General features: G+C 39.9%; 1 protein-coding gene across 2 annotated transcripts in view; it reads left to right on the top strand.

Annotated features, from left to right (window-relative positions):
• Positions 1-5,334: 5,334 nt before the first annotated feature.
• Positions 5,335-15,375, top strand: part of man2b2 (mannosidase, alpha, class 2B, member 2) — a 59,607-nt gene continuing 49,566 nt past the window's right edge. Inside the window, exons 1-3 of one of the 2 annotated variants that reach the window (XM_052039016.1) lie at positions 5,335-5,575; positions 12,318-12,464; positions 15,210-15,315. In XM_052039016.1, coding sequence (XP_051894976.1) covers positions 5,405-5,575; positions 12,318-12,464; positions 15,210-15,315 — 424 coding nt within the window. In that variant the 5' untranslated portion in view covers positions 5,335-5,404. The remainder of the gene's footprint in view (positions 5,576-12,317; positions 12,465-15,209; positions 15,316-15,375) is intronic. The other variant, XM_052039024.1, reaches the window with a different exon arrangement.

Genomic DNA, 15,375 nt, shown 5'->3' with positions numbered 1-15,375 from the left:
CTTTTGGAGTGATGTATATTTTTGAAATAAAAGGAAGATTCCCAAACTCTTCAGGGGAGCATTGTTTAAGGAGAAAACATGAGTGGAATGATGTTTTAAGAGAATGTATTGAACTGATGATGCAATGAATTCTAGAGAAAGACATGGACTGAATGCATTTATTGTATATATTGTGAATAAGATGTATTTTTGAAACATAGAATATGAACAATATATGTCTGTTTAAAGTGGCCCTCCAAAATGAGCCTGCACAAGCCCATGCCAGCAGATGAAAGCTATAATGCCTGTAGAATTAGAGTGTAGTTGGGAAAGTCCTTTCTAACACATTTTGGCTGAAATATGTTGATAAATATACCATAAATTTACATTAATTTGAAATAACTAAGGGAAGCATTTTAAATACAGAAAATATATGGAGAATTATTTACTCCAGGTACTTTAGGCTCTGCAGAGTCCTTGAGGTGGCCAAAATGGGATCTTAAGCTGAAATGCCAAATTGGGCTATATTTAGTACAAGACACCATCTGAGAAAAGGAGTTGTGGTTAGTATGTCCACCAGAGTTCGTTGAGAGGCTACCGCTACTTAAAACGTCTGCTGATACACATTTTGTAGATTCCATAGCTTTTTGGCTGTGAGCACTTGAACTAATATCCTCTACTAATGATTAATTAAAAGTAAGCAAGTTGATTCAGAAGATTCTACACAGTGTTTACTGGTACATCACCTTTAACTGTTCACAGTGCTGGAGGTTTGAAGGGGCCTTTGAAATTGAGGGCAATTTTTAATACTTCACTAACACTCAAACAAAACTTATTCCAAAAATTCCCTGAGCACATTACCTGGAAATAAGTGCTGCCATATGTTATCTGATTGGACAGCATTCCAATTGGAAGGGAGTGTCCATCACCATGGGCACCTTGTTCATTGGCCTCTTTGGTCTGCAGGAGGGTTATTGGGTTATCAGACCAGGCACAGTAACATTAGCTGTTCAGTAAAAGGACAGAACAAAAGGGAAAATGGACTCCCTCCTCCTGAAAGTACAGAACATTCTTGCTCCTCTGGGCGTCCTCCCCAGGACCTCCAGAGTGCACCATCCTCAGTCCCGGACCATCCTGGAGATTGCTGCAGTGTGGATAAAACAGCAGCCGGAACCGTTTGCAGCAACAATATAATCAGCGGATGAATGTCAAATCAGCACTTGAATACTAAGTCTGCAAGTCTACTTGAACGCCTCCAATTAAGTTTAAATTATGATAAATCATTTACTCGGACTGAAGTTGTAAGCTAAAATTTAAACAGCCATGGCTTAACACAGCATCCGTTTACAGCCTGCTTTTACCCCTTTCACCATTTTTAAAATAGTTTTTGTATTAATGAGTTAGGTCTATTTTGAGATAGACTGTTACAAAATAGTTGCAGATGCAATTTGATAGGATTTGTATGATATTATCATTACACAGATTATATTGGAGATATAAGAGATATCACTTACCCACCAATACCAACATTCAGACTTCCTGGCGAAAGCATGAGCAAAAGATGATGAAAACTTTCACATATACAGAAATTTAAAAGTAGTATCTTCAAAGCCATAGCTAAGCAGACTATCTAATACATTAAATAAATTTGAATATATCTTCCAAAGTTTAGCATACTGCTAACAATGGGACCAAAGTATTGGAAACATTTTAGCACCTAATATAAACATGTAACCTCAAGCTTTAGATATTTCTGTGACAATATAAAGTACTCTGCATTATTTTGTTCTGACCTTTAAAACCAAGTACATTTCATGGGAGTTTAAGAAACTGCTTACAACCTCAAACCCATTTTGTGACATATGTTGCAAAACTTATTGTATTACTCTTTTTGATAACGGGTTTGAAAGTGAAATATTCCAAATATATGTAAACCGTGGTTAGTGCTGACAGAACTAAGAACTAAGGATGGTTGGGGGAATGGTGGGGAACCAACAGGTGTATACCTCACCATGTCTTATAATCAAGAAGACCAAGAGGATACACACACATGTATACGATAGGGATATATTTAAAGCAGTCGTGTTTAAATTCTTGTCGTTGTCTTTGGTTTCAGCTACAAATAAAGTCAGCCTTTTATTATTTGATTGAAACCAATGCTTAAAAATATCTAAAAGGTTCCGAACTACAACTGGAGCTTTTGAAAATTTGATTAAAAATTGTCATATAAGTGCAGTTGAAAATGTTACCAAATGTCTAATAGGAATTGCCATACTAACACGAAATAATGAGTTGCCATAGCTGAAATAGGCACAAAGTTCAAGGATAATTCCAAATCATGTATGAGGCTATAAATGGCCTTTTAATACAAATACAGAAGCTGATTCTAAGGGAAACTTACCAGGCCTATACATGTTGGTCAACCAAACTCTTCCACATTTGCACAATGAATTCTGGTTAACTGTAAGTGAAGTATTCTAGTGCCCTAAATCATAAAATTCCTCATAGATATCTAATCTAACAGCTCAGCACGTCACGGAAACCAGCCTCGCCCCATGGAGTCTGTGTACACTTCTCACTGCCTCGGTAAAGCAGCCAACATAATCAAAGACCGCACCCACCTCAGGCATTCTCTCTTCTCCCCCCTCCCATTGGGCAGAAGATACAAAAGCCTGAAAGCATGGACCACCAGGTTCAAGGACAGCTTCTATCTCACTGTTATAAGACTACTAAACAGTCCCCTAGTACAATAAGATGGACTCTTGACCTCACAATCTACCTCATTATGCCCTTGTACCTTATTGTCTGCCTGTACTGAACTTTCTCTGTAACTGTAACACTTTATTCTGCATTCTGTTATTGTTTTCCTTTGTACTACCTCAATACACTGTTGTAATGAATTGATCTGTATGGATGGCATGCAAAACAAAGTTTTTCTCTGTACCTCGGTACAGGTGGCAATAATAAGCCAATTTACCTTTCACGTAACTACATTTTCCCTCCTGGTCAAAGGATACCAGATGCTTGGATATCTGGTGAGTCCTTCCATTCCCTGTAAGGTTGCTACTGTCACATCGCCTTAGAAATTGAAAAGAAATCTGACTGATATTTTATTCTTGGAACATCTGGTCACAATTTTACATTAATCCTGCTCCATTTAATATATACTAATAGTTTATTATCTTCTTCAAAGGTTTCGTGAAGGGCTCATGAAAATCACCACAGATATTCCCACCTCTTTTGAACTTTGGTACCATTTGGCCAGAGCTCATATATGATATTTTAGTGAAAAGCTATGCTGATGAGAGTTGAATTTGACTCTGCAATCTGAGAATGTGAAGTCTGCTTAAGTTTCCAGAATTATTTAGTACTATTTTATCATATCAATAGATGGATTAATTTCCTTGAGAGTCAAGAAGGCATATCTCAGAAGCTTTAAAAGGAAGAGATGGTTGCATTGATTCATTGCCTTTCACAAACTTTGATTGAGCCAATATCTCTGAAATATGTTGTTTTTGACTTGTAATTACTGTTGCAGTGTAGGCCCTCTATGAGCCACCATGTGCTCAGCAAGCTCCCACAAATAGTAATCTGATAATGACCAGAAAAGCTGTTCTTTTAACAATGTTCTTTGTGACATAAGTGTTGAGAAGGACACTTTGGAGAACTCCTTGACTTTTCTTTGAAATAGTGTTTGGGACCTTTGATGTCTGTATGAGTAAACAGGCAAGATATCAGTTTACTGCCTCATCAGGAAAGGATACCGTCAACTCTGCAGCACTTACTCAATATTGCATTGGGGTATTATCCAAGATTTTGTGCACAAGTCTCTGGAGAGGGACTTGGAACCCATAGATGTGTATGACTCAGTGTGGGAAATGCAACCAACTGATCCACAACTAGCACCATTGATGAGTTATATTTTTGCTTGGAGATGCTGTGTGTTGTGAATGAGAGAGAAATAAAAAGTTTTTAGTCCGCAACCGTTGAAGGTTTTGCAAACATTTAAAAGACGGCTAAAAAGCACAAAGTGGGAAAGTGAGAAAAAGTACCTCCTTTATTTAGTGTTAATTAAATATTAATAAAAGAGCCTTTGAACTCAACTAATTATTTCTCCATGGCAATTAAGAAAATATGACTGTTAATATCATACACACTGAGACAGATTTTGCTTTCTAACACCTATTAAGTGGGTGCAGCAGGGGGGAGAGAGAGAGAGAGAAAGAGAGAGAGAAAGAAAGAGAGAGAGAGAAAGAGAGAGAAAGAGAAAGAATGAGAGAGAGAGAGAGAGAGAAAGAAAGAAAGAGAGAGAGAATAACTCAGTCCCTCGAGTCCTGGCAACATCCTCGTAAATCTTTTCTGCATTCTTTCCAGCGTAATGGCATCTTTCCAAAGCAGGACAATGAAAACTGAACACAATACTCCAAGTGCGGCCTCACCAACATCTTGTACAACGTTTTGCAATTGGTTTCAACATTTTAAAAATGTTTTGTTTTGAAAGCGAAATCTTGTTGAAGGCCATGAGTGAGTGGACTGAGTCCTGAGGTTAGATGAAAAAGGGAAGGGAAGGCTTGGAGCTGAGTCGGCTTTTGCAGAAGAAACTGAGGGTAAGGATAGGCCGGGTGGGAAAGTGAACACCTCCTGGATATAACAGGAGCAAGGAGAGACATCAGTGATTGATGGAGGGAAGAAACAGGGAGGTGTTTAGGCCACATATTACTCAATATTGACACAACAAATGCAGCCATTGGTGGCTTCCTTCTATATTGCAACTAACTTGGAAGAAAAAGAGAAGCAGAAAAGAGGACGTGACAAATAAGGAAAGACATATAACTTAGTAATGCTAATATGTGTGGGACAAAATAGTAATCATATTCTCTAATTTACCATGAGCAATGCCACTGGTAATGGACTGATTGCATCTATCTTGTCAAGCTCCAGGTTCCCATATCAATACCTCATCGCTCAAGTAAGCTACATCAAAAACATACACAGGACTGGGCCACCCGTGAGGCTTTGTTTTATTTTAAAATGATCATTTAAAATAAAACATTCTGTTCATTTTTATGGATTTTTCCGGATTTGCTTCATTCCATTTGACAGCTAGACATTCTGCACGTAGCTCCACCTCCCGACAGTTGTAGAAATGTCAGATGTGTGACAGGCTAAAGGGACTCGTGTTTCGAATTAAACACATGCATACACGCACCGACACACATTCCCTATACAACGGGGGAGGGGAGGCGCACCAAACTAGGTTAAACGTCAAAACTAGTTGCTGGGTAGCGGGTCAAAAATATCGTCCTGTGCCAAACCCAGTAATTGCTTGGTAAATTGGTGTGTGTGTGTGTGTCTCTTTTGTACTGAGCAATTGGGCACGTTCTCTTTCCGTACTCCCCAGAAAGGCGGAAGGAATGTTGCAACAATGGAAGGCGTTCGAGGGATTGTTACTGTAACAGTTTTTGGAACGCTGCTGTGTCTCGGCGTTCCAGGGGCGGCGCGGCGGCTGGCCGGGCACCCGGGGCAAAGCAATGTCATCCAGGCGTTCGTCATCCCTCACAGTCACATGGACGTTGGCTGGGTTTACACCGTGGAGGTAGGGCAGTGGGATCTTGGCATCCCCCCCCCCCCTCCCTATGCCTGTATTTAGTGTAACCAGGTGCATTCTCTTTTTAAAATCAGGAAAGGCATCTTGATGTGGACGTTCAGTTATCTTTTGCGCCAACTCATCGCTCGTAAGATTTTTGAACCAAAATGAGCGAGTGTGGAAGTATTTCTTTGGCCGGTTAATGTAGTACACGATCTTTGTCTTGTGATTCAGTACTTCGAAATAATAACTAATTGTTATTAAACCTCTGGCAAACTAGTTTCTTGAGTCATTAACAATGTTATTCAAAATTTAAATTGTTAGGTACTTTTAGCTCCTGCAAACTTCACGAAGCTTAAATTGCAGCACGAGTTCATGCATAAAGTGCAAAGTGCAGCAGAATTATCGCTCAGATTAGAAAGTGGCAGTGAATGCATGGTCCTACACCCCTTCTATTTCAGAGTGATACAGCACAGAAACAGGCCCCTCAACCCACCATATCCATTCAGACCATTTTAACTTCTTTTAGCCAGATTGTAGTATCCCCAGGAAATCGATTGGATCCCAGAGCGTCATAAAGACCCGACTCCATACTGAACTAGAGTTCTCATCTGATGTCCTATTAAGCCTGAGTGCTAAAGGATGGATTTATGGAAATTTACTTAATTGCACTTGGAATTTGGGATCAGATTATGTAGGTATGTGTTCCCTTTGCAAAATAAGGAAACTGTAATTTAAATATCAAGAAAGCAATACAGGTGAATTAGGCTGCCCAATTTCCCACCCTTAGATTAGGAAATTCTGGTTGATTTTGATTTGGATGGAAGGACATTCCCAGTTTTTGTCCTGTTTTGGGGAAGGCCTGTACCAGAAATAATTTAAACTCAATTTTGGAAATGTTGTGCAGAAAAGCGGTCTTATTCAGCAAATGTGCAATCACTTCAGTTCAAATACCAACGAATGATAGCAAAACTGTTGCAGTCACACATGATATAATCAGAATAATTTACAGCATAGATGGAGGACAAGTCCCTGTCCGGCTGCAGCAACAGACGATCTGCTGGAGGAACTCAGCGGGTCGAGCAGCATCCGTGGGTGGGGAGAGGAACTGTTGATGAAACCTTGCATCAGGAGCAGCATCTGTTGGGTGAAATTTTTTTTCACATCACAGATGTTGCTTGACGTGCAGAGCTCCTCCGGCAGATTATTCGTTGCTCCACATTCCAGCATTGGCAGTCTCTTGTGCCCCTGTCCAGCTCTCCATCTGCACCCCTCTAGTGCTTATTCAGATACTTTTTACATGTGATGAGAATTTCTGCCTCCGTCCCTTCAGTCAGTGTTCCTGATTTCCGTCACTCTCTGGGTGGAAAAAAAAGTCACCTTCTCCCTCCGATTCTTCCTTCAGTCTGTGTGTTAATTATTGAGCCAATCTATTTTCTATAAATACACTAAAACTCTGATGATCTGACTATTCGTAAATCCTGATAGTTCAGCATCTGGCTCACCAGGTATGGTTTGCTGCATTCCCTGTACACTCACCGGGCTCCTGGTTCCTGAGCTCCCTTTCCACTCACTGGGACTCACAGTTATCATGCTCCCTTTCAACTAATCGGGTTCCCTGGAAAATGTATTACAATAATATTAATGTTTTTTTTAAAGTGAATTTGCAATGCCTTGGGAGTTTTAATAGGAATAGCATCCAATGGTCTGGAAAATCTGCCATTTCAGTACCACTGAAGTCTCAACTGTGCCAGATTATCAGTTTTATTGTATGTTCAATTGTAATAGATAATGTTACAGCATACCAGAGTGCCCTTATAACCTTACAACATCCTTTCGAACAGTAAACCTGTAAAGTGAGGTTGTCCTAACATATAAATAGCATCTTGACAGGGATTTCCAAACCACTGGGCCGTTTTATGACAGTTTTGCAAAAGTTTTCCTGTAATAGATCCTATTGATAAAGGAATTCCAAATATCCTTTAGAAGATAACTAACAAGATGCAGTGTATTTGTTGGTAAAGCGTGGGTAGCTTGACTTGTGACATGTAAGCTTCCTCCTCCCACAACGTTAATATATATAATTTTGACCTTTAAGTAGCACTGTGCTTTATTGCAGTGTCATAAGTGTCAAGTAAGGGGGTAGAGTGGGATGGGATAAGGGGATAGGTTTCCCTGGTTGTGCAAACCACTGTCTATTACTGTTTCTACAATTTTCTGTCATATAAATAAGGTGACAACACGTGTTGCCATAGGCACAGAACACTATCTCATGAATTGATTCCATTCCTTGCCTCTGGATGCAGTGTGGCACCTGGACCGAACAAAAAGAATTGACTGCTGATGCAATAAACAGAATCGTCATCTCTTCTGTGGGGGAACCAGCAGTCTTATAAGTAGTTTCTTTTTTAAATAAATCTGACATGGGGAAAAATCCTAAACATGAAGCAACTTCATCATAATGATCTGCTACTGATCACGATTATTCCAATTTTTCTTTTTAGTGCCAATGTGCCACAGTTTAACCAGGGATATTTTGAATCTGTGCATAACACAAGTGAGATATTAGTTATTTCACTAGGTAGCTGTTGGATTGCTATATGCTTCATATATTTTTTACTATTTAAGTGGGAGCTCTGAAATGTAATCAACAGTCATCTCCCAACCTTGCCTATAAATTCTATCTTGGTGGAATCTAGCAGCCAACAGAATCAAGGACCCCTCCCACCCTGGTCATTCTCTCTTCTCCCCTCTCCCGTCATACAAAAGATACAAGCTTAAAAGCACTTACCACCAGACTCAAGGACAGCTTCTATCCTGTTATTATCAGACTCTTGAGTGAACCTCTCAAACGTTAAGGATGAATTCTTGATCTCCCAATCTACCTTGTCGTGGCCCTTGCACTTTATTTGTCTACCTGCGCTGTACTTTCTCTGTAGCTGCAACACTATATTCTGCATTCTGTTTTTGTTTTATGACTTCAGTGTTTTTATGTATGGCATCATCTGTCTGAATGGCACAAAAACAAAAGCTTTTGACTGTATCTTGGTGATAATAAAAAAAACGATATCATTACCAATCTTACAATTGTATCTCAGATCCTTCCAGAGACACCTCTGCCAGGCTGCCTGCTTCCCATTACACAAAGCAGAGCCCTTCGTTCTTCAGTTGCTTCCACCAAGGCTTGCACATCCCTCTGAGAGACTAGGGCACATTTCACTCCATGTAATGAAACCCCTTGGACATACTTTAATGAGATTTGGGTGGCTAACCTTCTATCTCAACTCCACTTTCCCACCCTACCCTGATATTTCTTGATTCACTAACGTCCAAAAATCTCTCACTCCTGTTCTTAACTATACACAAAGACAGAGCAGCATCTGAGTTAGGACTGCAATGAGGGAAAATATTTTGAGTGAATCTTTACTCTCTACCTCAAAGAGTTGAAGTTACTGAGTTGTTTGGGGTATTCAAGAGCGGGAGCGATGTAGTTTCGGATATTAAGAGAATCAAGATATATGAGGAAAGGCTGGGAAAGTTGAGGTGGTAGATTATCAATTAATATTGAAAGGTAGAAGAGGTTCAGGGGGCTTCTGTTCCTTGTGTTATTCAATCCTAACCACATGTGCAGTACCCAGCTTGATAGCCAGAAGATTATCTAAGGAAAAGATGCTCAAAATACTTTCTTCCTTATAGTTGCAGGGCTGTTAACAATAACTTAGTGACCCAGCTCATGTCAATTATTTCAGCTTCATTACAAATACAGGGTATAAAGTAAAACGTTTACATTGAAATGTCATCTCAAGGGGAGGCATCAATAATAAAAGCAAACAATTACATCTAAATATTCTCAGTGTTGGTATACAATCATCTGGAAATGCTGATTACTGTAAAGTGTTTAAAGTGTGCATGTCTTTACATTGGATGCAGCCGAAAAAGAACATTAGGATTCTTAGTGTGTTAAAGGTTAATTATTGGGGGTACCGTTTCCAACACCACATTCAATAATCAGCTCTTAAAAGCGCATTGTTGTACTTGAAATAGCAAACGCTTGCTTATTTGGCAAATGTTGCTGTGAAACAGCACTGGCATTCCAATATCAAAGTCTTGCTGGCTCTTTGTTAAGCAGCTAAACAATATGAGTTGCAATGCTTTCAGGAGACTGCTCCACCATCAGCAGACACACTGCAGCAAGCGGTGACAATGCAATGTGGAGAGGAACATGCCCTGAGCTCCTCACAGGGATGTGAAAGCCCTGGTGAAGCAACTGAAGAAAGAAGGGATCTGCTTTGTATAGAGATACAAGAGACTGCTGATGCTGGAATCTGGAGCAACAAACAATCTTCTGAAGCTGCTCAGTGGGTCGAGCAGCATCTGTGAGGGGGAGGCAGGCAGCCTGCCTGAGCTACCTCTGGAAGAGTCTGAGACACAGTGGCAAGAGAACTATCAGCATGCTCTTTAATTGGTAAGACTAAGGATTAGCGCCAGAACAAATTTCATGATTTGATCAGATACATCAGTGTGAGACCTTGTGCTCAAACAGCTCGAACTCAGAAAATGGCTTTTGCTTTCTACATTTAGCAATGGTGTAGCACTACTGAATTTACAGAAGTCTATGCACTGATCCTTTCTTCCATAGTCACAATTACGTAAATAATGCCCTTAAGACAAACAGAATGCATCTTACTTGTGCAAATGACCACTGTAATAACAAGCACATACAACACACTGGCTTTTCTTTTGCATTCTAAAGTCTCCAGGAAATGCAGACGGCCCCACCGACTGGCATGACACACGACGCAAAGTCTGAATCGTTTGAAAGAAGATGTGCATTCCTTTTAGGAGTCATGGTGCAGGGCAACCACAAAGTTTTGGACTTGATGAGAGTGCCATAAAGGGTGGGATGTGTTCTATATGATGTCCATTCATTCCTTCTTCACATTACTGGCCTTTCCTCAGCTGCTCGCATCTCTCCTCTCTGTTTTTATAAAACATCTGTCTCACATACTAACGTGACTGAATGTCTTTGTACATACATTGTTCAGTCTGTACTCTTGAGCTTTCCAGCCACCTTTACAGCAAGAGCAAATGTGGAAAAACGCAGAGAGAAGCAGCTGCCTCACAGGAGGAGGAGGCAGTGACAGTGGTAGAGTGGTGTAACTGTGTGAGGACAGAGCCACTGGTGGCACACATACGTGAGGAGTCAGCAGACCCAAACAACTCCTGAATTCATGGGGCCCTCTGCCGCAGCCATGGACACAATGTCATTGCATCTGACTCCAAGAGAACTGGCTCAGGTGCAGGCACTGTGAGGAATGAGCAGCAAGATCCAGGTTGGTGTTTTGCATTTCAAAGGTTAGACATCAAGGACTAGTGGGCTGCAGCTGGGCCAGACAGACAGGGAGGGTGCTTTGAGCTCTGGCCAGAGTGCACAACGGCATTGACACAGACGAACCCCATGAAAGGCGAGTACACGGATGCAGTTTGGAGACGGTGCACAACAAAATGTTAAATGCTGACTTGTCTGACTGATAACTTGCTGCAGGAGATGAGGACTGTGCAGGAGGGACAGGATTAACCTACACTTGGAAAGGCAGGGTTTGATCAGAGATGGTCAGCCCAGCATGGTCGGTGGGAGATCCTATATGAAAAGTTTGATTGAGTTTTTTGAAGAAGTAACCAAATATGTTGATGAGAACAGTATAGTTGATGTAGTCTGCATGGACTTCAGTAAGGTAAGGTCCCGTGTGGAAGGCTGATCCAAAAGCACCTAAAGTAAGTCGGCAAATTGGATCCAAAGTTCAGACAGAGAGTGACGGTGGAGGGTTGCTTTTGTGATTGGGAGCCTGTGATGTACCATAGGGATTAATGGTGAGACTCTTCCTAGTTGTTACCTATATTAACAGTTTGGTTATGAATGTAGGAGGTAGGATTAGTAAGTTTGAAGATGACACAAATGGAACTTATTCCCGAAAAGTGCAAGGTGATTGAGTAAAGGTAGGGCACACACCATACCAGACATACAGCTTTTCATTTTACCTGCTTTTTTTTTCTTTTGCTTTTGTCTAAAAAGGTGGTTTTTTTTACATGTATATATTTAATTTGACATTGTGTACTTAAATGGAAAGTTTTCCATTATATAGCACTGACATCTTTTATTCTCAGCACAAAGTTAATAAAGTTTTTTTAAAAAGTGTTTGTTCCATTCTGTAAAAATCTTAAAAACTGAGTGTGGGCAGAATCCTGTAAGTGACGTGAGCAGACGTGGGATGATGTATGTCAAAGCTATGATATCCTTTTTGAAATTGTGATAATTATCAATTTCACCAATTCCTAGCATACAATTCAATTTTATTTTAAATATTATTACATTTCTGACCATATTAACCTAGTTTAACCGAAGGATTAGTTTTGTAGCTAGGTTCAGCCATTAGGTAATTCTTGGTGTTGTATTTACAGTACTGTCCCTGTATCTTACTCAGATTTGGATCATTGTAAATTCATCTCTTGGATTTCCTTGATGATATTTACAGTGGACACCATAGGTGATTCAGTGGCCCAGTTGTGTGGTTTGGGTTCTGTCTCTGGGCAGTGGTTTTATAATTGGTGCATTGGAAAGGTATGTTTGAGAGATGACTTGTGCTACAAGTAGACAACCTTATAAAATTATCCTCTAAACTGAGATGACTTGTGCTACAAGTAGACAACCTTATAAAATTATCCTCTAAACTGGTTTGCTGTCTCTTAACAGGAAAGCATGCATGCATATGCAGCCAATGTTTACACCACTGTTGTGGAAGAACTGGTAAAGAGGAAACAGCGCAAATTTATTGCGGTAGAGCAGGAGTTCTTTCGACTCTGGTGGGATAAGGTAGCCACTGATGCACAGAAAAAGCAGGTAATGGGAGAATTTTGTTGTGACGATACTTATATTTTCCTTTGTAAATATAGATACTTTTCTTTTTGCCCAGTTAAGGAGCATTTGTTTGCACTCGAGGTCTTTGGGTTTTAAGGTGGCCGATTAAGTCATTTTAAGCTCCACAGACTCTGCCACAGGTGGGGTGGGAGGTGCTCGATGGGAAGGTGGGTCGGTGGTGTGGGAAATGTGTGTTCCTTCTGCTTTTGCTGGGTTTGTGCTCCCAATGGAAAGATCAAGGGTCTCAGAGCCATCCAGGGCATTCCTTATCCATCGCTATTGGTTGTGGGCCAGGGACTCCCACGAGTTGGTAGGATTCAGGGAGACTTTGAGAATATTTTTGTAGCATTCCCTCTGCTACAGTCGTAAAATCAGTACATTATACAGTGGAAAAAGATCCAATAGTAACTTCCCTAAAGGGAATAAATATTGAAGGAGCAAAAAAAAAGTGCAGGATAATGGGGAAAGCATGGGAGTGGGACTATTTGGGAGCTTTTTTAAAGAATAGTGCAGCCATTGGGCCAAATGGTCCCTTCCCTACTGTAGGATTCAGTGATTCTCAGTTTGTGCAAATCTTTTCTAATGCAAATTACTACACAAATCTCACCTTTATGCACAATCCCAGTGGCTGTAAGTATTTTTCTTCCTTTAAAAACAACTCTCTTTCAAAAGAATTTATAAGTTCTTAAAAATGGTTGATGGCAGGGAATTTTGTAGCATTATCACCATTTCAGCTTTCGAGATGAGGAATAGAAGTGCAGCCCTGACTTGATAACATGAGCACTCCCAGGACACTGTTTGAAGGTGGGAAGGAAAGCCTCACCAGGGATGGCCAATATTTATATCCCAGCCAGTCTCATTTTCTTTTGCTGAAATAAACATTATCTAATAAAATACGTCACTGCTTTTTGTCGGCCTTTTCCATGTGCTAAATGGTTACTGATGGAATAATAGCCAACATCTCTCACAGAGTTGTACAACTGATGGATTACTATTGAAGTGAGATCACTGTTGGGTTATTTACCATAATTGGCTCCACTAGCAGCAGGCAAATGTTTTATTTTGGTGGTGTCAGTTGAGGAAAGAATGTTGACCAAGAGTCCGGTAGAATTACTTGGCATCCTTTTAATGGTGCCTTAAGAACTCCTGTGTTACCATGGGAAAGTTGGCTTGATTTTTATTCAAACAACAGCACCTCTGTCTCTTGGTACTGCATTGAAGAATAAAATTAGATTATATATTCAAATCTTTTATTCTGGTTTGAACTTCAATTTTTTTGTATCAGATTTGAGACTCATTTTCCCAAATGTAAGTGAATTTTGGAGCAGCATTATTGTTCCTGTCCCTTTCCATTGGTGTTCTGAGTGGACTCATTGTATAGATATGATTTTTACAGGGTGGGGCATTGTAGAAGTTTGTGGGGCTTCATTAATATAGAAGTAAAGGTGACCCTCACCTGGTTTTTGTTTTGTGCTTCCTGTTGGAGTCAAGGGTAGACATTGCTTGTAGGAAGGAGACTGCTGCATTAAGTGGGTAGGTAGATTATGAGGAGAAAGACCAGATACGAGTAGCAAATTGGTGAGGTCCAGGACAAAGTGTAGCTCAGAAGTGCTGGAAAGGCACTTATCTACTCGATCTGCGCCCTTCTCACTACCCTTCAGCTGCTGGGTTTCCTGAGCCCTGGAAGCCCAGCCCACAACCATTAAATCTGAGTAATACAACCTTATTAATATATTTTAAGAACTGACCACCTATCAATATTTGGGATGGGTATTCAGAATTGATAAACTGTTACCCCACAGCACTCACCTATCTATTGTTGGGAGAGAATGGAGGTAAAATTCCCCTTTCCTATTATTTTCATTCTGTTTTATTACTAATTAAAGTTGTTGGCATATTGATGAGGTATTGTTAATGAGTTCTTCTTGCAAAGGTCTTGATAGGACTTGCTGATAAGCTACTTAATTGTGGCAGGAATTACAGCTAAATTTCATCCTGACTCTATCCTCCACCAACTAGCACTGATCTTGAACCCTGGCTTATTTATTTTTCTTTCCATTTTTCGTCTTGGGATTCGGTTCTAGAAGCCTTGCTAATGCCTCGGCTGAATTGAACTCACTGACCACAGACGAGGGTTTGAGTTTAGGATCATCCTGAACAATATGCCTTCACTAACCAGTTTTTAAAATCCACTGAATCTACAGTTCTCCAATTGTGTCATTCAGGCATGCTTTAAATTTTTCCCAATACATGTTTACTAGTGTAGAAAGAAATGCAAAATAAAGGAAGAAAATATACCTCATAAAAACATGGAAAATAGTTAAAAAGAAAAAACTGTCACTTGAGGAAAAGCAAGGTAACCATCATAAACATCAGTCACAAAATGCTTTTCACAAAAGCAGCCCTATTTAATCAAGAACCAATGTTAATTCAGTGGTAATATTTAAATAAAAATATATTTGTTGATACAACAATATCATAGCATTGAATCTGCATCACCCACAAGTCTTAGAACTCTATATCAATTTCACTGAATTATGGGGATATTGATGCATTTTGTCATAAAATTGTGGTAAAAGTTTAGACAGCAGTAAATACTGAAATAAGAGTAATAGTTCTTCAGCTTCTGTTTTTCATTCCAGTGTCAGTTGATTAAAGTAATTTTGTTATTATAAAAGTTATTCAGTCCTGCTTGAAGTATATAGTTCTACTGAGTACTAATTTCAGGTGCATCAGTTGCTGGAGGAGGGGCGTTTTGAGTTTATCATCGGAGGGCAAGTGATGCATGATGAAGCAGTTACAGAACTCAGTTCCCAGATCTTGCAACTCACAGGTTAGTATTTGTCCTTTCCAAATCAGTTCTCTAACATGATAATTTTCACCAAATGTAACC

The sequence above is a fragment of the Pristis pectinata genome, chromosome 2 (assembly GCF_009764475.1).
Source record: "Pristis pectinata isolate sPriPec2 chromosome 2, sPriPec2.1.pri, whole genome shotgun sequence".
Lineage (NCBI taxonomy): Eukaryota > Metazoa > Chordata > Chondrichthyes > Rhinopristiformes > Pristidae > Pristis > Pristis pectinata.
The sequence above is the reverse complement of the archived record's forward strand: the minus strand, read 5'-3'. Positions and strand labels throughout refer to the sequence as shown.